Below are 26,479 nucleotides of genomic sequence, written 5' to 3'. Positions count from 1 at the left end.
ACCTAAGGATGGCCATCATATCATCTACAGTCCTCCACTCTACCAGCTGAGCTATCGAAGGCACTGCAATTAGCTTGCATGTTCCTAATACACAGAGCTAATGGATCCAAGGGAAAGTAGGTTTGGAACGCCGTGAGAGTCAGGGAGAACAAAAAAAGACAATCTAACCGAGACAACCAAGAGCCAAACCTAGAATCTTATGAATCATAGTCAGAAGCGTTAACAATTGCATTACATTCCGCTGCCCATTTGGCCCAGTAGCCTTCATTTTGCTGATTCAAGAGTGCCATTGTGCTCATTGATGTAGTGTGCTTGAAAAGTGCTAGTTACCTAGTTTTCATTAAAAAAAAACATACACGCACATACACAAACCAAAGCTTGAAAACAACCATAAACACTTCCATTTTCAGAGCTCAGTGCAGGCATCTCTTAGGTTCCAGTGTGATTGTAGTGGAAAAACTTGTCAGAAGTGCCATTCGAACAGACGCCTTAGACCGCTTGGCAGTCCTGAAATTTGACAAAATAAAACTGACCTTGTACGCACAGTTAGATAGAACATCAGTCTTTTAATCTGTAGGTTGTGAGTTCGACCCTTACATGGGGCTGGGCACAGCATGTTTTTAGGACAAATGAAAGACTTGCTTTTTTGGAGGCAGAAAACACAATCTTGCGCTTCAACATATTTAAACATGGCACCCACAGATGCTCTCATGGGCAGGTCAACACAAGCCCTTCCCTGCTGGTCTAGTGGCTAGGATTCGGCGCTCTCACCGCCACGGCCAGGGTAAAATTCCCGGTCAGGGAATGTGTTTTTGGCGATCCAAAGCAGGCATCTCATACACAAGGTAAAGAATAAGCGAGATAGAGGGCAAGGCAAGTAGTGCCTAAAACAAAACACACTCCTTCGAGCCGGAATTGAACCAGCGACCTAAGGATGGCCATCGTATCATCTACAGTCCTCCGCTCTACCAGCTGAGCTATCGAAGGCACTGCAATTAGCTTGCATGTTCCTAATACACAGAGCTAATGGATCCAAGGGAAAGTAGGTTTGGAACGCCGTGAGAGTCAGGGAGAACAAAAAAAGACAATCTAACCGAGACAACCAAGAGCCAAACCTAGAATCTTATGAATCATAGTCAGAAGCGTTAACAATTGCGTTACATTCCGCTGCCCATTTGGCCCAGTAGCCTTCATTTTGCTGATTCAAGAGTGCCATTGTGCTCATTGATGTAGTGTGCTTGAAAAGTGCTAGATACCTAGTTTTCGTTCAAAAAAAAACATACATGCACATACACAAACCAAAGCTTGGAAACAACCATAAACACTTCCATTTTCAGAGCTCAGTGCAGGCATCTCTTAGGTTCCAGTGTGATTGTAGTGGAAAAACTTGTCAGAAGTGCCATTCGAACAGACGCCTTAGACCGCTTGGCAGTCCTGAAATTTGACAAAATAAAACTGACCTTGTACGCACAGTTAGATAGAACATCAGTCTTTTAATCTGTAGGTTGTGAGTTCGACCCTTACATGGGGCTGGGCACAGCATGTTTTTAGGACAAATGAAAGACTTGCTTTTTGGAGGCAGAAAACACAATCTTGCGCTTCAACATATTTAAACATGGCACCCACAGATGCTCTCATGGGCAGGTCAACACAAGCCCTTCCCTGCTGGTCTAGTGGCTAGGATTCAGGCTCTCACCTCCACGGCCAGGGTAAAATTCCCGGTCAGGGAATGTGTTTTTAGCGATCCAAAGCAGGCATCTCATACACAAGGTAAAGAATAAGCTGAGATAGAGGGCAAGGCAAGTAGTGCCTAAAACAAAACACACTCCTTCGAGCCGAATTGAACCAGCAACCTAAGGATGTGCAGTGCGGGCATCTCTTAGGTTCCAGTGTGATTGTAGTGGAAAAACTTGTCAGAAGTGCCATTCGAAAAGATGCCTTAGACCGCTTGGCAGTCCTGAAATTTGACCAAATATAACTGACCTTGTACGCGCAGTTAGATAGAACATCAGTCTTTTAATCTGTAGGCTGTGAGTTTGACCCTTACATGGGGCTGGGCACAGCATGTTTTTAGGACAAATGAAAGACTTTCTATTCTGGAGGCAATAAACACAATCTTGCGCTTCAACATATTTAAACATGGCATCCACGGATGCTCTCATGGGCAGTTCAACACAAGCCCTTCCCTGGTGGTCTAGTGGCTAGGATTCGGCGCTCTCACCGCCGCGGCCCGGGTTCGATTCCCGGTCAGGGAATGTGTTTTTGGCGATCCAAAGCAGGCATCTCATACACAAGGTAAAGAATAAGAGAGATAGAGGGCAAGGCAAGTAGTGCCTAAAACAAAACACACTCCTTCGAGCCGGAATTGAACCAGCGACCTAAGGATGGCCATCATATCATCTACAGTCCTCCGCTCTACCAGCTGAGCTATCGAAGGCACTGTAATTAGCTTGCATGTTCCTAATACACAGAGCTAATGGATCCAAGGGAAAGTAGGTTTGGAACGCCGTGAGAGTCAGGGAGAACAAAAAAAGACAATCTAACCGAGACAACCAAGAGCCAAACCTAGAATCTTATGAATCATAGTCAGAAGCGTTAACAATTAGCGTTACATTCCGCTGCCCATTTGGCCCAGTAGCCTTCATTTTGCTGATTCAAGAGTGCCATTGTGCTCATTGATGTAGTGTGCTTGAAAAGTGCTAGATACCTAGTTTTCGTTCAAAAAAAACATACATGCACATACACAAACCAAAGCTTGAAAACAACCATAAACACTTCCATTTTCAGAGCTCAGTGCAGGCATCTCTTAGGTTCCAGTGTGATTGTAGTGGAAAAACTTGTCAGAAGTGCCATTCGAACAGACGCTTTAGACCGCTTGGCAGTCCTGAAATTTGACAAAATAAAACTGACCTTGTACGCACAGTTAGATAGAACATCAGTCTTTTAATCTGTAGGTTGTGAGTTCGACCCTTACATGGGGCTGGGCACAGCATGTTTTTAGGACAAATGAAAGACTTGCTTTTTGGAGGCAGAAAACACAATCTTGCGCTTCAACATATTTAAACATGGCACCCACAGATGCTCTCATGGGCAGGTCAACACAAGCCCTTCCCTGCTGGTCTAGTGGCTAGGATTCGAGCGCCTCACCTTCACGGCCAGGGTAAAATTCCCGGTCAGGGAATGTGTTTTTAGCGATCCAAAGCAGGCATCTCATACACAAGGTAAAGAATAAGCGAGATAGAGGGCAAGGCAAGTAGTGCCTAAAACAAAACACACTCCTTCGAGCCGGAATTGAACCAGCAACCTAAGGATGTGCAGTGCGGGCATCTCTTAGGTTCCAGTGTGATTGTAGTGGAAAAACTTGTCAGAAGTGCCATTCGAAAAGATGCCTTAGACCGCTTGGCAGTCCTGAAATTTGACCAAATATAACTGACCTTGTACGCGCAGTTAGATAGAACATCAGTCTTTTAATCTGTAGGCTGTGAGTTTGACCCTTACATGGGGCTGGGCACAGCATGTTTTTAGGACAAATTAAAGACTTTCTATTCTGGAGGCAATAAACACAATCTTGCGCTTCAACATATTTAAACATGGCATCCACGGATGCTCTCATGGGCAGTTCAACACAAGCCTTTCCCTGGTGGTCTAGTGGCTAGGATTCGGCGCTCTCACCGCCGCGGCCCGGGTTCGATTCCCGGTCAGGGAATGTGTTTTTGGCGATCCAAAGCAGGAATCTCTTACACAAGCTAGAGAATAAGTGAGATAGAGGGCAAGGCAAGTAGTGCCTAAAACAAAACACACTCCTTCGAGACGGAATTCAACCAGCGACCTAAGGATGGCCATCATATCATCTACAGTCCTCCACTCTACCAGATGAGCTATCCAAGGCACTTTGATTAGCTTGCATGTTCCTAATACACAGAGCTAATGGATCCAAGGGAAAGTAGGTTTGGAACGCCGTGAGAGTCAGGGAGAACAAAAAAAGACAATCTAACCGAGACAACCAAGAGCCAAACCTAGAATCTTATGAATCATAGTCAGAAGCGTTAACAATTGCGTTACATTCCGCTGCCCATTTGGCCCAGTAGCCTTCATTTTGCTGATTCAAGAGTGCCATTGTGCTCATTGATGTAGTGTGCTTGAAAAGTGCTAGTTACCTAGTTTTCGTTAAAAAAAAACATACACGCACATACACAAACCAAAGCTTGAAAACAACCATAAAAACTTCCATTTTCAGAGCTCAGTGCAGGCATCTCTTAGGTTCCAGTGTGATTGTAGTGGAAAAACTTGTCAGAAGTGCCATTCGAACAGACGCCTTAGACCGCTTGGCAGTCCTGAAATTTGACAAAATAAAACTGACCTTGTACGCACAGTTAGATAGAACATCAGTCTTTTAATCTGTAGGTTGTGAGTTCGACCCTTACATGGGGCTGGGCACAGCATGTTTTTAGGACAAATGAAAGACTTGCTTTTTTGGAGGCAGAAAACACAATCTTGCGCTTCAACATATTTAAACATGGCACCCACAGATGCTCTCATGGGCAGGTCAACACAAGCCCTTCCCTGCTGGTCTAGTGGCTAGGATTCGGCGCTCTCACCTTCACGGCCAGGGTAAAATTCCCGGTCAGGGAATGTGTTTTTGGCGATCCAAAGCAGGCATCTCATACACAAGGTAAAGAATAAGCGAGATAGAGGGCAAGGCAAGTAGTGCCTAAAACAAAACACACTCCTTCGAGCCGGAATTGAACCAGCAACCTAAGGATGTGCAGTGCGGGCATCTCTTAGGTTCCAGTGTGATTGTAGTGGAAAAACTTGTCAGAAGTGCCATTCGAAAAGATGCCTTAGACCGCTTGGCAGTCCTGAAATTTGACCAAATATAACTGACCTTGTACGCGCAGTTAGATAGAACATCAGTCTTTTAATCTGTAGGCTGTGAGTTTGACCCTTACATGGGGCTGGGCACAGCATGTTTTTAGGACAAATGAAAGACTTTCTATTCTGGAGGCAATAAACACAATCTTGCGCTTCAACATATTTAAACATGGCATCCACGGATGCTCTCATGGGCAGTTCAACACAAGCCCTTCCCTGGTGGTCTAGTGGCTAGGATTCGGCGCTCTCACCGCCGTGGCCTGGGTTCGATTCCCGGTCAGGGAATGTGTTTTTGGCGATCCAAAGCAGGAATCTCTTACACAAGCTAGAGAATAAGTGAGATAGAGGGCAAGGCAAGTAGTGCCTAAAACAAAACACACTCCTTCGAGATGGAATTCAACCAGCGACCTAAGGATGGCCATCATATCATCTACAGTCCTCCACTCTACCAGCTGAGCTATCCAAGGCACTTTGATTAGCTTGCATGTTCCTAATACACAGAGCTAATGGATCCAAGGGAAAGTAGGTTTGGAACGCCGTGAGAGTCAGGGAGAACAAAAAAAGACAATCTAACCGAGACAACCAAGAGCCAAACCTAGAATCTTATGAATCATAGTCAGAAGCGTTAACAATTGCGTTACATTCCGCTGCCCATTTGGCCCAGTAGCCTTCATTTTGCTGATTCAAGAGTGCCATTGTGCTCATTGATGTAGTGTGCTTGAAAAGTGCTAGTTACCTAGTTTTCGTTAAAAAAAACATACACGCACATACACAAACCAAAGCTTGAAAACAACCATAAACACTTCCATTTTCAGAGCTCAGTGCAGGCATCTCTTAGGTTCCAGTGTGATTGTAGTGGAAAAACTTGTCAGAAGTGCCATTCGAACAGACGCCTTAGACCGCTTGGCAGTCCTGAAATTTGACAAAATAAAACTGACCTTGTACGCACAGTTAGATAGAACATCAGTCTTTTAATCTGTAGGTTGTGAGTTCGACCCTTACATGGGGCTGGGCACAGCATGTTTTTAGGACAAATGAAAGACTTGCTTTTTGGAGGCAGAAAACACAATCTTGCGCTTCAACATATTTAAACATGGCACCCACAGATGCTCTCATGGGCAGGTCAACACAAGCCCTTCCCTGCTGGTCTAGTGGCTAGGATTCAGGCTCTCACCGCCACGGCCAGGGTAAAATTCCCGGTCAGGGAATGTGTTTTTAGCGATCCAAAGCAGGCATCTCATACACAAGGTAAAGAATAAGCGAGATAGAGGGCAAGGCAAGTAGTGCCTAAAACAAAACACACTCCTTCGAGCCGGAATTGAACCAGCGACCTAAGGATGGCCATCAGTATCATCTACAGTCCTCCGCTCTACCAGCTGAGCTATCGAAGGCACTGCAATTAGCTTGCATGTTCCTAATACACAGAGCTAATGGATCCAAGGGAAAGTAGGTTTGGAACGCCGTGAGAGTCAGGGAGAACAAAAAAAGACAATCTAACCGAGACAACCAAGAGCCAAACCTAGAATCTTATGAATCATAGTCAGAAGCGTTAACAATTGCGTTACATTCCGCTGCCCATTTGGCCCAGTAGCCTTCATTTTGCTGATTCAAGAGTGCCATTGTGCTCATTGATGTAGTGTGCTTGAAAAGTGCTAGTTACCTAGTTTTAGTTAAAAAAAAAACATACACGCACATACACAAACCAAAGCTTGAAAACAACCATAAACACTTCCATTTTCAGAGCTCAGTGCAGGCATCTCTTAGGTTCCAGTGTGATTGTAGTGGAAAAACTTGTCAGAAGTGCCATTCGAACAGACGCCTTAGACCGCTTGGCAGTCCTGAAATTTGACAAAATAAAACTGACCTTGTACGCACAGTTAGATAGAACATCAGTCTTTTAATCTGTAGGCTGTGAGTTTGACCCTTACATGGGGCTGGGCACAGCATGTTTTTAGGACAAATGAAAGACTTTCTTTTCAGGAGGCAATAAACACAATCTTGCGCTTCAACATATTTAAACATGGCATCCACAGATGCTCTCATGGGCAGCTCAACACAAGCCCTTCCCTGCTGGTCTAGTGGCTAGGATTCGGCGCTCTCACCACCACGGCCAGGGTAAAATTCCCGGTCAGGGAATGTGTTTTTGGCGATCCAAAGCAGGCATCTCATACACAAGGTAAAGAATAAGCGAGATAGAGGACAAGGCAAGTAGTGCCTAAAACAAAACACACTCCTTCGAGCCGGAATTGAACCAGCGACCTAAGGATGTGCAGTGCAGACATCTCTTAGGTTCCAGTGTGATTGTAGTGGAAAAACTTGTCAGAAGTGCCATTCGAAAAGATGCCTTAGACCGCTTGGCAGTCCTGAAATTTGACAAAATAAAACTGACCTTGTACGCACAGTTAGATAGAACATCAGTCTTTTAATCTGTAGGTTGTGAGTTCGACCCTTACATGGGGCTGGGCACAGCATGTTTTTAGGACAAATGAAAGACTTGCTTTTTTGGAGGCAGAAAACACAATCTTGCGCTTCAACATATTTAAACATGGCACCCACAGATGCTCTCATGGGCAGGTCAACACAAGCCCTTCCCTGCTGGTCTAGTGGCTAGGATTCGGCGCTCTCACCTTCACGGCCAGGGTAAAATTCCCGGTCAGGGAATGTGTTTTTGGCGATCCAAAGCAGGCATCTCATACACAAGGTAAAGAATAAGCGAGATAGAGGGCAAGGCAAGTAGTGCCTAAAACAAAACACACTCCTTCGAGCCGGAATTGAACCAGCGACCTAAGGATGGCCATCGTATCATCTACAGTCCTCCGCTCTACCAGCTGAGCTATCAAAGGCACTGCAATTAGCTTGCATGTTCCTAATACACAGAGCTAATGGATCCAAGGGAAAGTAGGTTTGGAACGCCGTGAGAGTCAGGGAGAACAAAAAAAGACAATCTAACCGAGACAACCAAGAGCCAAACCTAGAATCTTATGAATCATAGTCAGAAGCGTTAACAATTGCGTTACATTCCGCTGCCCATTTGGCCCAGTAGCCTTCATTTTGCTGATTCAAGAGTGCCATTGTGCTCATTGATGTAGTGTGCTTGAAAAGTGCTAGTTACCTAGTTTTCGTTAAAAAAAAAAACATACACGCACATACACAAACCAAAGCTTGAAAACAACCATAAACACTTCCATTTTCAGAGCTCAGTGCAGGCATCTCTTAGGTTCCAGTGAGATTGTAGTGGAAAAACTTGTCAGAAGTGCCATTCGAACAGACGCCTTAGACCGCTTGGCAGTCCTGAAATTTGACAAAATAAAACTGACCTTGTACGCACAGTTAGATAGAACATCAGTCTTTTAATCTGTAGGCTGTGAGTTTGACCCTTACATGGGGCTGGGCACAGCATGTTTTTAGGACAAATGAAAGACTTTCTTTTCAGGAGGCAATAAACACAATCTTGCGCTTCAACATATTTAAACATGGCATCCACAGATGCTCTCATGGGCAGCTCAACACAAGCCCTTCCCTGCTGGTCTAGTGGCTAGGATTCGGCGCTCTCACCACCACGGCCAGGGTAAAATTCCCGGTCAGGGAATGTGTTTTTGGCGATCCAAAGCAGGCATCTCATACACAAGGTAAAGAATAAGCGAGATAGAGGACAAGGCAAGTAGTGCCTAAAACAAAACACACTCCTTCGAGCCGGAATTGAACCAGCGACCTAAGGATGTGCAGTGCAGACATCTCTTAGGTTCCAGTGTGATTGTAGTGGAAAAACTTGTCAGAAGTGCCATTCGAAAAGATGCCTTAGACCGCTTGGCAGTCCTGAAATTTGACCAAATATAACTGACCTTGTACGCACAGTTAGATAGAACATCAGTCTTTTAATCTGTAGGCTGTGAGTTTGACCCTTACATGGGGCTGGGCACAGCATGTTTTTAGGACAAATGAAAGACTTTCTTTTCTGGAGGCAATAAACACAATCTTGCGCTTCAACATATTTAAACATGGCATCCATGGATGCTCTCATGGGCAGCTCAACACAAGCCCTTCCCTGGTGGTCTAGTGGCTAGGATTCGGTGTTCTCATCACCACGGCCCGGGTTCGATTCCCAGTAGGGAATGTGTTTTTGGCGATCCAAAGCAGGCATCTCATACACAAGGTAAAGCATAAGTGAGATAGAGGGCAAGGCAAGTAGTGCCTAAAACAAAACACACTCCTTCGAGCTGGAATTGAACCAGCGACCTAAGGATGGCGAATGTATCATCTATCGAAGGCACTGTACTTAGCTTGCATGTTCCTAATACACAGAGCTAATGGATCCAAGGGAAAGTAGGTTTGGAACGCCGTGAGAGTCAGGGAGAACAAAAAAAGACAATCTAACCGAGACAACCAACAGCCAAACCTAGAATCTTATGATGCATAGTCAGAAGCGTTAACAATTGCCTCACAGTTCCGCTGCCCATTTGGCCCAGTAGCCTTCATTTTGCTTGATTCAAGAGTGCCATTGTGCTCATTGATGTCATTTGACAATCCAAAGCTTGGAAACAACCATAAACACTTCCATTTTCAGAGCTCAGTGGCTCAAGCAAAGGTTCCAGTATGATTGTAGAGGAAAAACTTGTCAGAAGTGCGATTCAAATTAGTTTTGTGTCAGTAAAACCTGGAGCGGAGCCAGGAGTTTTTCACAGGGGTGGCCGGGCAGGGGTCAGCGATCAGTCTGTGGTGGCACAGAAATTTTAGTACAGTACATGTTAAGTCTTGTGCTCAAAAACTTCAATTGTGTGTGGGGTGGCCAATGGGGTGGCCAGGCTTCAGTCCATGGTGGCCATAGCCACCCTTGGTCACCCCCTAGCTCCACCACGGAGTCAAACTATGGTTACTATATGGATACACTATACTGCATTAAAACCATGGATTCCACCACAAATGTTGGATACTACAATCAAGATTACTAATAAAACCATGTAAAACTAGTAAAACCATGTTCAATTTGTTCAGAGGAAACAAAACTACAAACTAGTACCATGTTTTTGGCAGAAACTATGCTTATACTAAAGTAATACTTTCAAGTTTTCCTCAGTACTTGAATAGACACTAATACCTATATCAAGTTGTCATTCTGACTACAAGTTACAACAAATATTTAATAACTGTTATCTCATGCATAAGTAGATAGCAATAAAGATTTTATTTTAAAAAAATAATTTTGACTTCTTTTTAGTTTTTATATGACTAAATACAAAAATTGCGACTAATATATCCCAGTTTCAAGTTATTTTTGAACAAATAATAAAATATAAATGAGTGATTCTAACTAGTCATTATAAATATTCAATTAGAAATAATAAAATAGATACTTTAGTCACTATTTGAATAGAAAAATATGTACTAATGAACAGTAACCAATAAATCATAGGGACTAAGTCACTATTAAATGTTACTAATTACTAAAACAAGTCCTACCTTAAAAATAAAAGAATTAATTGTGTATAAAAGTGAATGTTAATGGAGCTTGCCACATTTAACTGGTAAGACCTGAGATTCTCCTTTCCATCAATGTATGCATATTCTGTACCTTTTCCTACCATTTTCTGCAGTTTTATTTTGTTGAGTAGATTTGACACAACTATCATAATTTTTATATTTTGCCAGAGCTCTTGTAACAGGGTTAGAAAAAGAAAAAATAAAGAATGAGCAAATCTGTAAAAACATACATTTTATTGAGGACACCTGATACTTTACATAGTTGTGTTATTAACAGTACATAATAAGATTTCCTCTTCTGGAGTCCAGACATGTAGTATTAACATACAAAATCTCAGCATTACAAGCGGTGTATACAATACATGATATTTTGATGTATATCTTTATATGTGTGGAGTCATCTGAAGAGGATTTGAGATGGATCCTTCAAAGAAACTCATTAAGACAGAGTTCCTGCATACGAACAAAAGCTTTAGCAAATTGTGAACCATTAAACCCCTAATGAATTAAACACGAACAATAACCTGAAGTCAAACCTCACAATTTCATACAATTCAGCATTTGTTCACAAAGAAAAATAAAAGGACAAATCAATAGAACAGTACAAAACGAAACATAATAAATCAACATGAGAAAAGGAAAAAGTAGAAGTTGGTCCAAGCATTTGCTTTAGAAGCAGGTTCCCCTGTGAAATCCAGCTATATAATCCATACTAGCATGCTCAGATTGCTCAATCGGAGATGCCGTACGATGTGCGAAAAGGGAGGGTTCACCACCTTTCTCAAGAATATGCTTCTGTGCTCTATATTACACGTGCCACAATCAATGAACTGTACGTGCAAGCTCACAGAAAATGCCAAGCAATAAGGATTAATTGGTATTTTGTATTATGTTGTTTTGAAAGCATGTTAGATAGCTTTAGTGAAAAGATAAAGCTTCGCATTACATGCAAACATGCATGAATGTGTGTGCATGGGGGGGGGGACTAGATACACCAGGACCACCCCTCATCAGGACCGTGCACCACAGAAGTGGCCATTATTTACGATTAAACCGTTTCTCAAGCCTCTCTCTCGTTTCTTAACTACCAACAGTTCCCTATGTTAATCATCAGCACAGGTTTTAAGAGCTTAAAATAATCTTTCTCCGTCTCTAAACACAGAGATCCTACATGATCTAATCCTTAATAAATGCAAATAAATGAAACCCAAACCCCTACTTCCAGCCAGACCGCTGTTACAGCCATGAAAATGAGAGTATTTAGGTGTTAGTCTTTGGCATGGTATTAGAAAAGCCATTTCACATTTATCTACAGTAAAGAGACTCATCTAAATCTACAGCTGACAACTACTGTATATCACATAGAAAATATCCCTTAATACATTGCTGGGTGAGAATAACTGTTTAGCAGTTTACGGATTTTAAGCTATTTGTGAAACCAGTCAACCGTGGACCTGAAAACTGCACAGATGCTTCAAGTGTCAAATGGGCCAGAGTTCTCATTGGTGCTGATCTACAATGAGTTTAATTTTTTGTGAATTTTACAAGACAAACTGATACACTGCGTGCCCGCACGCACGCGCACACACACGTGCTCACGCTCACACACGCGAAGAAATTATCATAAAAGCAAAATTGGATTAGATAATAATTTTGAATGAAGTGTATTTTTTTAAGATTATGGTTTACTTGAACGACAGGCGCATGTGAACGACAGTGAATGACAGGCGCATGTGAACGTCACACATTCTGTGCCATTGATGAAATTTGACACAAGGACAAATAAAGATTTACAGGCACGCGGAAAACCGAAGTACTACAGCGGTCAAATTACTATGACATTTACCCTATTGGCATTTTTGTTTCTTGTTTTAAGTATAAATCTCACAATATTGTTAATTTACACTCAAAACATATTTAAGCCTAAAATTTACGCATTTTAATTTAAAATAATTCATATTTCATTTAAACAAATTTTCATCAAATTGAATCTTTAATTTTTTTTTTATTAAAACAAATTTACTTAAGTTTTATTAATTCAACTTTGTTAAAGATTATTCAATTCAATGGAGATTTGTTATGAAGATGAAATGCAGAAATCTTAAATTGTTGTTGTTGTTGTTTTTTTTACTATATGCAACAACAAAACTAAATAGGCTTTCATATTCTCCAAAAAAAAGTCTTAATATATTACACAGTTTGCTTTTTAAGAAAATTGTACTTGTTTTAAGGATGATCACATGAAACGACAAATATTTTAGCCTATTTTTGTATTTACGCATTACAATTGCATAGCAAAATTTGATGAGTATTTAAAGAATCTAATGTAATGAGTATTTTTGTCTTTTTTTTTTTTTTTTGGTAAAAACATCCAAACATCTTAAAATAAATAAATACTTGCTAAACAAATTTACAGGAAATTAAGTCTCCTTTTCAGAGTAATTCTAATTTTCAGAGAAATCTTACAGAATTTTGTAGGGGTTTTTGCTTAAAACAAGAAACAAACTAAAAAACTAATAGCAAATTAGGTAAAAAAAAAAAATATATATATATATATTTTCCTTTGAATCAAGTTTTTTTCTTAACTCATTGGCGTATTGTTTTTTCTTGTTATAAGCAAAAACTATACTACATTTTGCTACATTTCTCTGAAAGACTTAATTTCCTGTCATTCTGTTTTGCAAGTTTTTTTTTTTTTTAGATATTTGGCTGTTTTTACTGGAAATCAAGATAAAAATACTAATTAAGAAAATATTTGTTTTTCTTTGTTGCCGTGCATGTAAATGAGATGCGGTTTGAGTTAATACACCTCTGAAACAGAGTTCTTCAACAAACCTCTATGTGCTGTATGTATTCTTGAAAAAGTGCATGAATGGTCCTAAACTCAAGAGTTCCAGCTGCCCGACGACATCCACACACAGTCACACAATCATCTTACTCACAGTGAAAGTTTCTGAGGTGTCCATCACCTTCTTTAAGGAGTGTCCATTACGCTCAGCATCACTCTCACTGGCCGACACTGCTGTGTGCGCTCCTTCAGACCTGTGCTCCAAACACAGACTCAACACATCTAGATTTAGCTCACATTTAGTAGGGAACACAGCCGATCCAGTTAGGTTGAGTCTAGATTTGAGTCAGCAAGGGTGACAGGTTCTGACCCCATCCAGCCATTACCACATTTAACCGTCTTTAAACAGTTGTTTGTTTATAGAACTTCAGAAAAGATTTTACATTTGCAAAAACTGAAAAAAGTAGAAGAAAACAAAACGAGTTGCCGTGGTAAAAACAAAAGACAATAAACAACAATACATGACAAAAAAAGATCACTGAGTATTAACAATAGAGAGGGAAAATATCCAGTTGTGTCCCTTCTTCAGGTAAAACAGCTCCCTCAGACGGTTTGGCAAAGACTCGAGAGAGAGAGTGTGAGAGATACTGGATAGTCTACATGTCTCTCTCTACTCGCCTCCGGCGCACTGAAAGAGAGAAAAATAGATGTGTTAGTAATCGTATCATTTCACAGAGCTCAGTGTCAGCATGCTGTGAGCTACGACAACCTTTAATGAGATCTGCACATTTAAGAGGCTTAATGAATCAAATGTGTTAGTCAAACCTTTATCCTGTTACACCGCTTCACACATTAACGAAATTTCAAATTCAAGGTGCGTTAACAAAAGTAAGTTTTGTGTTTGTCGCACATCCAGCGACGTAGATGCAGCATCACACAAGAGCAAAAGTAATCTGATTACAAAATAATTACTTTAAGTCAAAAAGTAGTGTAACTTTACTTTAAAGTACATCACTTGAGTATAAATACAAAAAGGTAATAAGTAATATTTATGAAGTAATCATTAAAGTAATCCGACAAAATGACAGCCACTTCCTCTTTAAACCATGCAGTCTTGTTCAATGCTAAATAAGGCCTGAATTGACAGCAGTGTGGATCTGATAACTTATCAGACTCGTATAACCTGATCAAATGTACAGGTGAGTCATAAAAACTTTAACAAAACCACGCACATTCTCAGAACATCACCTTATAAGACCTTCCCATACATGCTGTTAGATGCATCCCGAACATCAGAGGTTAAAGGTTAAACCCCATGCTCTTACACTAATACCTAATGATGCGTGTGACCCTCAAATACAGCTCGACGCATGGCATCATGTCTTACACTCCTGAAAGTGTGTAAAACACAGTCTCTGTGGGTGTGTGTGGTAATATAATAAGACTTGAGTGCAGGAGACAGATCCAAACTTCACACGGAGAGAGAGACAACAACAATGAACAATGCAGGAAAAATTCTTTAGAAAAAGGGTAATATTTTACATATATTTGTCCACATTTAATGTTAGTAAAGATTTCTTACACCTAAGATAATATTGTCATCATTTAGTTTTATGATCTTATTGCACCCTCTCTCTGAACTTTAAATAGGATGTTTTTGTACCTTTAAGAATTCTATATGCAAATAGGTCCTGTTTGATTGGCTGATATTTTTGCATGTGAAATGAGTAACATCATGGCTGCATAACACTTGTGTTTCTGAATATTGCATAGGTGTTGATGTGCACACATGTAGTAATATTGTAAATGGGTGTTGTTTTCAACTTCAAGCACTTTCATGTCACAGGGGTTTATTTTTATTAAAACAAACAGATTTCAACTTTTTCTTTTTGTTATATGAAGGTCTCATTAAAACAGAATAGGAAACTTTTTATCAGGCCTTATTCATTTATTTTTTGGTACTTTTCAAATGTCTTTTATGTACAGATTTTACGGTTTTAGTTTCATCCCCAACCCAGACTTTCAATATTAAACTATGAAAATCCATCATAAAAATAATAATCATTACATTTTAAAAACTATTATCATCTTAACTAAGAGTGAAATATACCATTTAAATATTTATTGTCTGAAAATAAATTCTAAAATTTCTAATAATTACAACGGTTCCACAGTTATGGTGTCATTTCCACCACACTAAACATTTAGTTTGTTCCAGAAACTTAATGTACTTGTTAACTGAGTGGATAGTGAAAAACAAAGTGTCTTTGAAGAGCACGCTTGAGGTGTGTAAAGCAGTCAATGGAAAGGAGGCAAGAACTGTCTTGACGATACAAACAACACTTTAATAATAAACTTAAACAGAAGACAAACACACACCCATGACGGACATGTCCGTAAATTATCTCTCTCTCACGCACAATCCTCCGCAGTTGGCCTTTATCCCTCTCGGAGGCTTGATTAGCCTGATAAGGGACCGGGTGTGTATAATCACGACCCGGCCCCGGCGGGGTCAAAATCAAGTTACAGATGCCATTCACAATTCACAATCATCCATGATTAATCCGAGAGTAAATGTGTCCAATAACAAGATGGTTACTGAGATTAAGTGAGTAGTATTCAGCTGGTTATGTGATTCTAAAATGGCAGCCCCCATGTGGGCGCCCTCTCCATGTAGAATAAAACCGTTTTTATGAGGTTACTAATATGACTAGAGTCTCGTCATGAGAGCGGTTATTATTTTATACTTTTTTTTTATCCCCTTTTCTCCCAATTCAGAATTTTTTAGTAGGTCCTCGTGGTGGTGCGGTTACTCACCCCCATCCGGGTGGTGGAGGACAAGTCTCAGTTGTCTCAGTTTCTGAGACCTTCAATCCGTGTATCTTATCACATGGCTCGTTGTGCATGACACCGCAGAGACTCCACAAGCGCTACTCTCTGCGATCCGCGCACAATTTACCATGTGCCCCATTGAGAGCGAGAACCACAAATCGGGACCACGAGGAGGTTACCCATGTGACTCTACCCTCCCTAGCAACCGGGCCAACTTGGTTGCTTAGGAGACCTGGCTGGTGTCACTCAGCACACCATGGATTCAAACTCCTGACTCCAGGGGTGGTAGTCAGTGTCAATACTCGCTGAGCTACCCAGGCCCCCTATTTTATCCTTATATTTTTAAATTACAATACGAGTAAAAACTTTTTTAATAGGGAAAAAAAATTACTGAGTGCACCTTAAAATCAAGCTGTAATTTTGCCAAATTACACTAAATATTTTGTTAAAATGTTAGCTATAAAATTAGCCTTAGTAAGACAAAGGAGTTTTATTTCACAAACGTAAAAAAATTTCATTTCCATCAGCATCATTTCCAATGGTGTAGTGGTGACTGTTGTAAGCATAGTCCCATGTGAATTACACATGACTTTAAATATCTATTTAAATTTATAGATATGTTTAAATGTTCTTTTATTACTAGTAAAAGAGGTAACGCTTCAAAATGTATAAACTAATAAACAACCGAATACATGATAAACTGTAAAGCATTGTATAGCTAATATGAGTGTAATGTTCTCGTTAACATGTAATCATATAGCCAATTAATAACTTTATACATATGGACAAAACAAAAACCATATTATTCTTCCAACCATCTCTCTCTCTCTCTCTCTCTCTCTCTCTCTCTCTCTCTCTCTCTCTCTCTCCTCATATCATGTAATAATGGTTGGAAGAAAATTTTATTTTTTATTAATTCATTTAAATGTATTAACTGGCTATATGATTACATGAAGTCAGAAGTTTACATAACAAGTCATTAAAACTAATTTGTTTAACCACTCCACAGATTTCATATTAGCAAACTATAGTTTGGCAAGTCGTTTAGAACATCTACTTTGTGCATGACACGAGTAATTTTTCTAGCAATTGCTTTCAGACAGATTGTTTTACTTTTAATTGACTATATCACAATTCCAGTAGGTCAGAACTTTACATACACTAAGATAATTGTGCCTTTAATCAGAAAGTGTTGTCAAGCCTTTAGGCAATTAGACTCTGAAAGGCTATTTGGAGTCAACTGGAGGTGTACCTGTGGATGTATTTTAAGACCTACCTTTAAACTCAGTGCCTATTTGTTTGACATTATTGAAAAAAATCTAAAGAAATCAGACATGACCTCAGAAAAAAATGGTGGACCTCCACAAATCTGGTTCATCCTTGGGAGCAATTTCCAAATGCCTTAAGGTACTACGTTCGTCTGTACAAACTATAGTAAGTATAAACAATGGGACCATGCAGCCATCATACTGCTTAGAAAGGATACGCATTCGGCCTCCTAGAGATGAATGTAGTTTGGTGCGAAAAGTGCAAATCAATTCAAGAACAACAGCAAAGGACATTGTGAAGATTCTGGAGGAAACCGGTAGATAAGTATCTATATCCACAGTAAAACAAGTCCTATATCAACCTGAAAGGATGCTCAGTAAGGAAGAAGCCACTGCTCCAAAACCACCATAAAAATATCCAGAATACAGTTTGCAAGTGCCCATGGGGACAAAGATCAGAAGAGAAAAGCTGAAGAACACCATCCCAACTGTGAAGCATTGCAACATCATGCTGTGGGGGTGCTTTGCTGCAGGAGGGACTAGTGCACTTCACAAAATAGATGACATCATGAGGAAGGAAAATTATGTGGATACATTGAAGCAACATCTTAAGACATCAGCCAGGAAGTTAAAGCTTGGTCGCAAATAAGTCTTCCAAATGGACAATGACCCCAAGCATACCTCCAAAGTTGTGGCAAAATGGCTTAAGGAAATCAAAGTCAATGTATTGCATGACCATCACAAAGCCCGGACCTCAATCCAATAGAACATTTGTGGGCAGAACTGAAAAAGTGTGTGTGAGCAAGGAGGCCTACAAACCTGACTCCGTTACACCTGTTCTGTCTGGAGGAATGGGACAAAATTCCACAAATTATTGTGAGAAGCTTGTGGAAGGCTACCCAAAATGTTTGATCCAATTTAAACAATTTAAAGGCAATGCTACCAAATACTAACAAAGTGTATGTAAACTTCTGACACACAGTGATGAAAGAAATTATTCTCTCTACTATTATTCTGACATTTCAAATTCTTAAAATAGTGATCCTAACTGACCTAAGAAAATAAGAGCAATGTTTTCTACAATTAAATGTCAGGACTTGTGAAAAACTGATTTACAAGTTTTATGTAAACTTCTGACTACAACTGTGTATAATATATATATATATATATATATATATATATATATATATATATATATATATATATATATATATATATATATATATATATATATTAGTTATTATTATTATTACCATCTAGAATTGATGGTTATTTATTTTATTTGTGTACTATAATGTGCTTATCTGTGTAAAGTAAAATTGTTGCACAGGTGCAGTGACACCCAGTATTTTCACAAAGTTTAATAGCATAAGTAATAGCATTTTATTAGCATTTAAATACATAAATATTTTCACGTTTATCAGCGAAGTAAACATACAGCGCAAATGGTGATGACTCCAGCACTGCTAGCGCAACAGCATTTCACAACGCTAGAAATCTCCCACCCCTTACTGAAACAGAAAATATGATTGGTTAACAAATATCCAATCGCGTCTGAAACAAATGTTCTGATTGGTTTCTCAGCTGAGTCAGACAGTCTATCTTGCCTGTGCCTTCAGGTCAGGGCAGCCGCATCCTGCAGCTCAGTGTGTGTTAAGAGAGAAACTCTGTACACTTTTTAAAATAAAGAAAAGAACAATTCACTCAACAGTGCTGTGGCATCACCTCAGTAGTTTGAAAAGTTACAGGTCAAAAGCCAACTCATGTTCTGACGGCCATACATATCATTACTTATTTTATCAGAGCAAACGCAAAAAAATGTATGTGCAATATGTTTTGAGACTTTACTTTCAAGAAATCCTCAGTGCTAAAATTACCCAAAGTTGAAGAAACACTCAGTTTAATAAACTGATGTTTTTTTAAATGACCCATTTCTACCATTTAGTTTCAATTAATGTTCTGAGCTGAGTGAGGATGAAGTTTTGAGAATGTTTGATTATGTCTACATACTCAAACTACAAACCCTTTCATTTTTACACGTGCAGGAAAAATTCAGTTTTACATCATATGTCCCCTTTAAAGCTTCACCATGGTAACAGCAGAGAGAGTAGAATGAGGGAGGACCAATTATGACTTGCAGTAAGCCCCTCCTCTCTTCTGTCAATCAAACTTTTGCCTGTTTCTGTTGTGTGTAACCCATGTCCAGTGAGTGTGCGTGTGTGAGAGAGAAAGAGTGTTCTCACCCAGGTCGTTGTTTTTTGTGATGGCTGCAGAGGCACGAGCTCTAGGACCCTGCTGAGTGAAGTGATACCCAAACTTCACGATGCTCGTGTTCTGTTCCAGCATCTTAGCGATCTCTATCTCCGTTGATGTGCCGAGCTGCTGTCGCTGAAAACCATTAACAGACACGTCAGAGACATCTCTATCACATGTGATTACATAAGTCCACACACACACACACACACACACACACACACACACACACACACACACACACACACACACACACACACACTATGAACAACATTTGCATTCATTTACATAGCATCTTGCACATCAGTGTTTTAACACATTTCAACACGAGATGCAGTATGAGGAAATTATGGCACGTCAATCTTCCTACTTTATTGTTATCGAAATTAATTATCAATTATTAATTAACATTAACACCACAGGACTCCAAATACCATGTGCACGTAGCCTATTTTTATTTACAATTTAAATATACTTATGAAATGCAAGTGGTGGAATTTCCATTTGAATACATTTTCAGTCCACTGTAATTTATTGCATTTCTGTTTAGTATGAACTTAATTTAATTTATAGAATTTATTATCGTTTATAATAAATATTGTTAATGGAAAACAGATCTGACTTTCTCCAATAAAACGTTTGTGTGGAAAAATATAAAACGACTGATTAAAAGTTATTGATAAAAGTGCATCATGGTAGCAGGTAGTACCTGGAGAGCGCGATTGCTGCGACTCTCTGATTGGTCAATCTTTCTCTTCAGGATCATGGGTAGTGTAATTTCTTCACCAGGATTTATGCTATTTAATGTAACGTGATTTAAAAAAAAAAAAAAACGTTGAAATAACAGACTGATGGCTATGACAGAAGCATACACCATCGATTAACAATCCCTAAATTCACGGTTGGGCTGTTTTTTGAGGGTTTAATAGTAATCGTTAAAAATCAATTCCCATATGGAAAATCTAATGGGATTTTTACTTCTGGAACCAGACTGTTGCACTGTTTAGTGCAGGCCAGTACTTATTTGTTTATCTTCATTACAAGTGAAATGAAAAGGCTAATATTTATTGACATGAAATGAAGATGTGTGAGTGTGTTTGTACCTGGTTGTCGATCTTGATCTCTGAGAGCATGTCATTTTCCCGCAGAGCTTCTACCAGAGCCTGAACTCCTGCACTTGTGATGAAATTGGACTCCAGGTTCAGACTCCTCAGGGTCTTATTCTCTCGCAGCATATCGGAGAATGCCTGCATGAACACACAAACATCTTTACAGACAACCACTTTTGTAAAGAAGTTAACTGGTTAAACAGCCTTCCTCAGAGGTTAAACAAATCCTATTTACAGTTGATGATATGTAGCACCAGCACAAACAGCAGTGATGGCAAAACATCAGCACAAGAAAACACTTGCAACACAAACGCTGTAATGCCGTCATATTAATCCGGTTTTGCATAATAGGTGGCACTCAAAGCACAATTAAGACACATCCCTAAAGTCAGCAGTCATTACAGCTCATTACAGATCTGAATTGAATCGGGTCCCTCACCACGGCAACAGGGTCGTTGCTCCTGGTGGCAGCCATACTGAACTTCTTCACATGAGTGTTCCTCTCCATGGCTTTGGCTAACTCCTTCAGAGTCGGGATTGGAATGTTCTGGAAGAAAAGACAGATTTGTTATGCACAATTAAACAGTCTGGCTCATATATGAAATCAAAAGACTGGAGGACAGAAATCAATTGTCAAATGTCCAAGCACATGTTTTAATGCATTCAGCATAGTAAACTGGGTTTATTTACCTTTATATTGTTGAGATTGACTTCCGTTAGAGAAGAATCGTTAGATTTTATCCGCTGTAGAGTTTCCTCCACGTTTGTAGGGTTTGGTGGCTCGTCGAAAACTGGCTTTACTGTCTCTCCTTTAATAACATCTATGACAGACGTACATTCACATATGAGCTTTAACGGTGTCAAATTAGTGTGAGAAAGTTAAATATAATTTATTAAAGAATATTCTGATAGAAATGTTTTCTGCTGAAAGAGGAAGTGAATGAACTCACTGTTATAACCATCTTTACCGGTGCTGTCGTAACTCTGCGTGCTTGTCACCAGTGTGTTCACGCCAAGAATAGCTACACGAATAACAAAACACATGAAGTGGGGTGTTCATCCAAAAAAGGTTGAGAATCACTGATCTATAGCAAAAATATTCTCTAAAACAAATGAGCATGACTGCATAAAATTAGCCATATTCTACATATTTATAGCATTATATTTCAGAAAATTCTATTTTATACAGCTTGGTTTGAATTAATGGTTCCAGTGGACTGGGAAGGAAGAGTTTTGAATGTTACCAGTAAAACAGTGGAACCATGTTTTGTGGTCAGATGAATCCACATTTCAAATTGTTTTTGGAAAAAGGAAGAGGACCATCCAAGCTGTTAACAGCATCAAAAGCCAGTATATGTCATGGTATGGTTAAATTGAGGGCACCATTAATGCAAAATAATATGTAACAATTTTGGAGCAACAAATGCAAGACGTGTAGGGTGGGCCTGCATTTTCCAGAAGGATAACGGCAAACCACATTTGCCTGGATTACAAGTGCACGATGGAGTAAGCAGAGACTGTGGGTGCTAGTTTAGCCTGCAGTCCTGATCTGTCTCCAGTTGAGAATGTGTGGAAGATTGTGAAGCGCAAAATACAGCAATGTACAATTGCACAGCTGAAGACCTGCATAATGGATGAATGGGGGAAATTCTGCATGCTAAACTCAACAAACTTGTGTCTTCAGTCCCCAAACGCTTAAGTTTTATAAGAAGAAATGTTACACAATGTTAAACACTCAAATGTCCACATCTGAATATTTAAAAAATATATATTCATAATAATAAATTCACAAGGTAAAACATCAAATAATGTATTGTTGTAGTGTTTTAAAAATGTAGAACAGGGTGAATCGTTTTTTGTTTTTATAAGCAATTTCCTTATTGTTCCAACTTTTTGGGAATTGGGGTTGTACAGCCGTGGCCAAAAGTATTGGCAGTGACATAAATTTAGTGTTTTCCAAAGTTTGCTGCTTCAGTTTTTTTAGATAATTTTTTCACATGATTCTATGTTATACTGGAAAACCATGATAAGCGTTTCATAAGTTTTAAAGGCTTTTATTGAAAAGAAAACACTCAATTTATGCAAATAGTCAATATTTACAGTGTTCGCCCTTGTTCATTATAACCTCTGCAATTCACTCTGGCATGCTGGATATCAGCTTCTGGGCCAAATCCTGACATGGCGATCCATTCTTGCCTTATTAGTGCTCGGAGTTGATCACAATTTGTGAGCTTCTGTTTGTCCACTCGCCTTTTGAGTATTGACAACGGGTTCTCAATAGGATTAAGATCCGGGGAGTTGCCTGGTCACGGATCCAAAATTTCAATGTAATGATCTCCGAGCCACTCCGGTGTTCCATCATGCTGGAAAATGCATGGATCATCACCAAATTGCTCCTGGATCGTTGGGAGAAGTTGCTCTTGCAGGATGTTTTGATACCATTCTTTATTCATGGCAGTGTTTTGGGGCAGAATTGTGAGAGAGCCCACTCCCATGGATGAAAATCAGCTCCACACATGGATGGTCACAGGATGCTTCACTGTTGTCACGACACAGGACTCATGGTAGCGTTCGCCTTTTCTTCTCCGGACTATCGATTTTTCAGATGTCCCAAACAGTCGAAAGGGGGGATTCATCAGAGAAAATATCTTTGCACCAGTATTCTGCTGTCCAATCCTTGTACTCCCAGCAGAATTTCAGTCTGTCCTTAATGTTTTTCTTGGAGAGAAGTGGCTTCTTTGCTGCCCTTCATAAAACCATGTCATTGTCCAAAAGTCTTTGCCTTACTGTGCGTGCAGATGCACTCACACCAACCTGCTGCCAATATTGAGCAAGCTCTGCACTGGTGGTGACACGATTCCATAGCTGACTCCTCAGGAGGAGACGGTCCTGGCGCCTGATGGACACTCTGGGACGTCCTGAAGCCTTCTTCACTGCAGTTGAACCTCTCTCCTTGAAGTTCTTGATGATCTGGTAAATGGTTCTTTCAGGTGCAATATTCTTTGCAGCAATTTCCTTGCATGTGAGGCCATTTTGATGCAAAACGATGATGGCCGCATGTCTTTCTTTAGAGGTAAACATTGCGAACAAGAACACAATCATTGGAAGGACTTCTTCCCTCATTTTATAGCAATCAGTCTGCTCTTATAATCCAATCTGAATGATAGAGTGATATCACCTGACTAGTACTCGTTCACACTTTCCCAGGTGCTGCTGATATGATTAGTGAAATTATGTTGGCTGGTAATTTTGTGCCAGGACCACAAAACAGTGAAATTTGGGTGATAAAGTAAAAAGAATTTGGCCAATGAAGCTTTTTGCAATTATTTAAAATGCATCTGATCACTCTGCATAATAATCTAGAAACAATGTGAATCATAACCACAACAATTGAAGCAGAAAAATTAGCTAAACACAAAATTTGTGTCACTGCCAATACTTTTGGCCATGGCTGTACATCAAACTTTTATTAAGAACCAAATCTGGTATCCCTTTAAGAGACAAAATTGTCTTGACAGAAATGGGACATAACAAGCAAAGGAATCTTCTCAACATTTATTTGCAATCCCTTAATACTATTTTTATATGTTATTACGGATACGTGATATTCGGCACAGCTGACCAAAAACACTCATTGCATAGAGCGAATAAGTGTCTGTGGTCTATAATGAAGCATGCTGGGAGGGAAAGCAGCCAGGAGCAATCATTTAAGGCAGTATACTGAAAGAGACAGAGGGTTTGTTTGCTCTGCTATTATTCTCAAGCTGTGAATAGTTGCAGTGTGGGTGTTCAGACCCCCAGAGTCAAGGAAGGGATGTGAAATGTTAAAAACAACAGAGTGAATGACAGAAAACACTAGAAACAGCTCGGAGCTGTACATTCAACAACACTAGTGTTGTTAAGAGTTCTCTCTCACTATAAAATAAAAGAGAAACTAAATTCTTTGCATTTTATTTTTATTCAATTGTGTATAAAAATGTTTTTACTTTTGGCAGTCCAGTCAAATAAGAATGAGTTAAAAAAAGATATGTTTTGCACAGTATCCATACTAGATTGTAAACTGCAGAAACAGTACGAGCAGTATGTTAGTATGATATTCTGAACAAAGTCTCTGTGTCTGTCACTAGCTGACTTTATGGTACGATTTCTTTCTGTACCTGCCAGATCCCCCAGTTCAATGTCAGTAGCGCTGGACAGTGCCTCTTCCAGTTCTGGGTCAAGGGTTGTGGCTTCCTCCTGATGCAACTCTATTGGCTTCTGTTTGGGCACCCACGCCTTTCCTACAGGACCAAAAGGAAGTAGCGATCAGTCACACAAATCTGTCTATAAACACTAGGGCTGGGTGAATATTGAATATTCATGATATATTTATGAAGATTTGTCTGGCGATATAAAATCAAGCAACACACTCTTTAAGAAACGTAATGTCCATTTGATGCTTGCTTCCATTGTAAGTGTCTCACTTACAGATTTAGCTTCTTTTTTTTTTTTTTAAAGTAAAGGAGGGATGAAGCTAAATAAATTTTTGTGGTAATCAATATTATGCTACAAATGCTGTTGATTGAGCTCAACTTTAACATTATTATTTAACATTACACAGAGTTTATAAGGATGAAAGTGAAGCAAAGCAGAGCTGGTATAGTTAGAACAATCCAGGAGAAAATTGCATCATCTTCTACCTTCAGACATCACCATAAACACAACAGATAAAGTACATCTGATCTGCACCAAATTCAACATGTCAAGAATGAAAAAAATGCACATAGCTGTAAAGTTTTCCACATTGTTGTAGGTGTTGTTTGCGTGTCCCTGTAGACAAGCTAGTTAACTGATTTTGACATGCTACTATGACACAAAGGTCAAGCGGAAAACATATGTGACGTCTTTTCTTCACACGCTAACATATTTGATTACGCAGTGTCATGTAAACTAAATGAAGACTGTAGCTTGACAACACAATAGTTTGATTATAATTGCCCATGTAAACACACTCAGTAGTGATCCGGTCACAATGTGTCTTGGGTGTATTTACACTTACGGTCTAGTGCTCTCTGATCCAGGTGTAAATGGGGCCTTCGTGAAAAACAGTATGGACAACATGCTTTGATTATTTTTACCTAGATTTTACGTCTTGCATTAAAACATCATGAATCTACTTGGCTTAGTTGTTTATATCGAGATATAAGCAAGCAAATATGATCAAAAGTTAGGGTTTACCAATAATCACAAGATATTTTTTGAGCTACATCATCAGCCCTAATAAAAACTGAAGACCACAGCACAGCAGCAGAAAGAGAGAGAGAGACATTGGGCTAGTGGTCATTCAGACAGGAGTATGAATGGCTGGTGTTGATGAACTGGACACACAGATAATGAATGCACATAGTCCACAGGCCCATCATGATAACAGCTTCACCTCATCAGACTGCATTCATGCGCTATCAGACTCTCTCTGACGCTAATAATGAGGCTGTGTAACATGAGCCGGTCTTGTGACGAGCTCGCTCTCTCTGTACAGTGAATAACACAGTCTACAGCTTCATTCAGGACATGTGACTGCTGCTGAGCTCTCTCACACTGTGTGATTGTCTATGTGAAGGGTGTGAGAGGAGATGTTCTGCTTGACCAAAAGTATCTCTTGTTTGTTTGTTTGTTTGTTTGTTTGTTTATCTTAAGCACAATACATGCCGATTTTCAATGTATTCCAGTACTTACATTTCTGAAAGCTAAAATCAATCACTTTAAGCATTTTAAGGACCTTGTGTGAACCCTGACACCCTGTCTACACTGGAAGCGTCGACACGAACGTTCTAAATGGTTTAATTTAGGTTGTTGCACCAGTGCGTGCGCACAAAATGGAACGCGACACTCGTTTATTG

At 39.7% G+C, this 26,479-nt stretch overlaps 1 protein-coding gene and 7 non-coding genes across 9 annotated transcripts in view; 3 read left to right on the top strand and 5 right to left on the bottom strand.

Annotated features, from left to right (window-relative positions):
• Positions 1-900: 900 nt before the first annotated feature.
• Positions 901-987, bottom strand: trnay-gua (transfer RNA tyrosine (anticodon GUA)). The gene is given in 2 exon segments: positions 901-936; positions 951-987. It is a non-coding gene; the product is annotated as a tRNA-Tyr (tRNA).
• A 1,196-nt stretch (positions 988-2,183) lies between these two features.
• On the top strand, positions 2,184-2,255 carry trnae-cuc (transfer RNA glutamic acid (anticodon CUC)). Its single transcript has one exon. It is a non-coding gene; the product is annotated as a tRNA-Glu (tRNA).
• Positions 2,256-2,350: 95 nt separating this feature from the next.
• trnay-gua (transfer RNA tyrosine (anticodon GUA)) lies at positions 2,351-2,437 on the bottom strand. The gene is given in 2 exon segments: positions 2,351-2,386; positions 2,401-2,437. It is a non-coding gene; the product is annotated as a tRNA-Tyr (tRNA).
• Positions 2,438-3,634: 1,197 nt separating this feature from the next.
• trnae-cuc (transfer RNA glutamic acid (anticodon CUC)) lies at positions 3,635-3,706 on the top strand. Its single transcript has one exon. It is a non-coding gene; the product is annotated as a tRNA-Glu (tRNA).
• A 1,379-nt stretch (positions 3,707-5,085) lies between these two features.
• trnae-cuc (transfer RNA glutamic acid (anticodon CUC)) lies at positions 5,086-5,157 on the top strand. The gene has a single exon. It is a non-coding gene; the product is annotated as a tRNA-Glu (tRNA).
• A 1,018-nt stretch (positions 5,158-6,175) lies between these two features.
• Positions 6,176-6,263, bottom strand: trnay-gua (transfer RNA tyrosine (anticodon GUA)). The gene is given in 2 exon segments: positions 6,176-6,211; positions 6,227-6,263. It is a non-coding gene; the product is annotated as a tRNA-Tyr (tRNA).
• A 1,365-nt stretch (positions 6,264-7,628) lies between these two features.
• trnay-gua (transfer RNA tyrosine (anticodon GUA)) lies at positions 7,629-7,715 on the bottom strand. The gene is given in 2 exon segments: positions 7,629-7,664; positions 7,679-7,715. It is a non-coding gene; the product is annotated as a tRNA-Tyr (tRNA).
• A 2,859-nt stretch (positions 7,716-10,574) lies between these two features.
• The window catches only part of LOC127622856 (tropomodulin-2-like), a 48,074-nt gene continuing 32,169 nt past the window's right edge, over positions 10,575-26,479 (bottom strand). For both annotated transcript variants that reach the window (XM_052096967.1, XM_052096968.1), the window contains exons 4-10: positions 24,758-24,880; positions 21,551-21,622; positions 21,291-21,421; positions 21,040-21,147; positions 20,595-20,738; positions 19,482-19,626; positions 10,575-13,826 (exon numbers count right to left, since the gene is read on the bottom strand). In XM_052096967.1, the coding sequence (XP_051952927.1) occupies positions 13,795-13,826; positions 19,482-19,626; positions 20,595-20,738; positions 21,040-21,147; positions 21,291-21,421; positions 21,551-21,622; positions 24,758-24,880 (755 nt within the window). In that variant the 3' untranslated portion in view covers positions 10,575-13,794. The remainder of the gene's footprint in view (positions 13,827-19,481; positions 19,627-20,594; positions 20,739-21,039; positions 21,148-21,290; positions 21,422-21,550; positions 21,623-24,757; positions 24,881-26,479) is intronic.

Source organism: Xyrauchen texanus, chromosome 29, assembly GCF_025860055.1.
Source record: "Xyrauchen texanus isolate HMW12.3.18 chromosome 29, RBS_HiC_50CHRs, whole genome shotgun sequence".
NCBI lineage: Eukaryota > Metazoa > Chordata > Actinopteri > Cypriniformes > Catostomidae > Xyrauchen > Xyrauchen texanus.
Note: the sequence above shows the minus strand (reverse complement) of the source record. Positions and strands in the feature narration are given on the sequence as shown.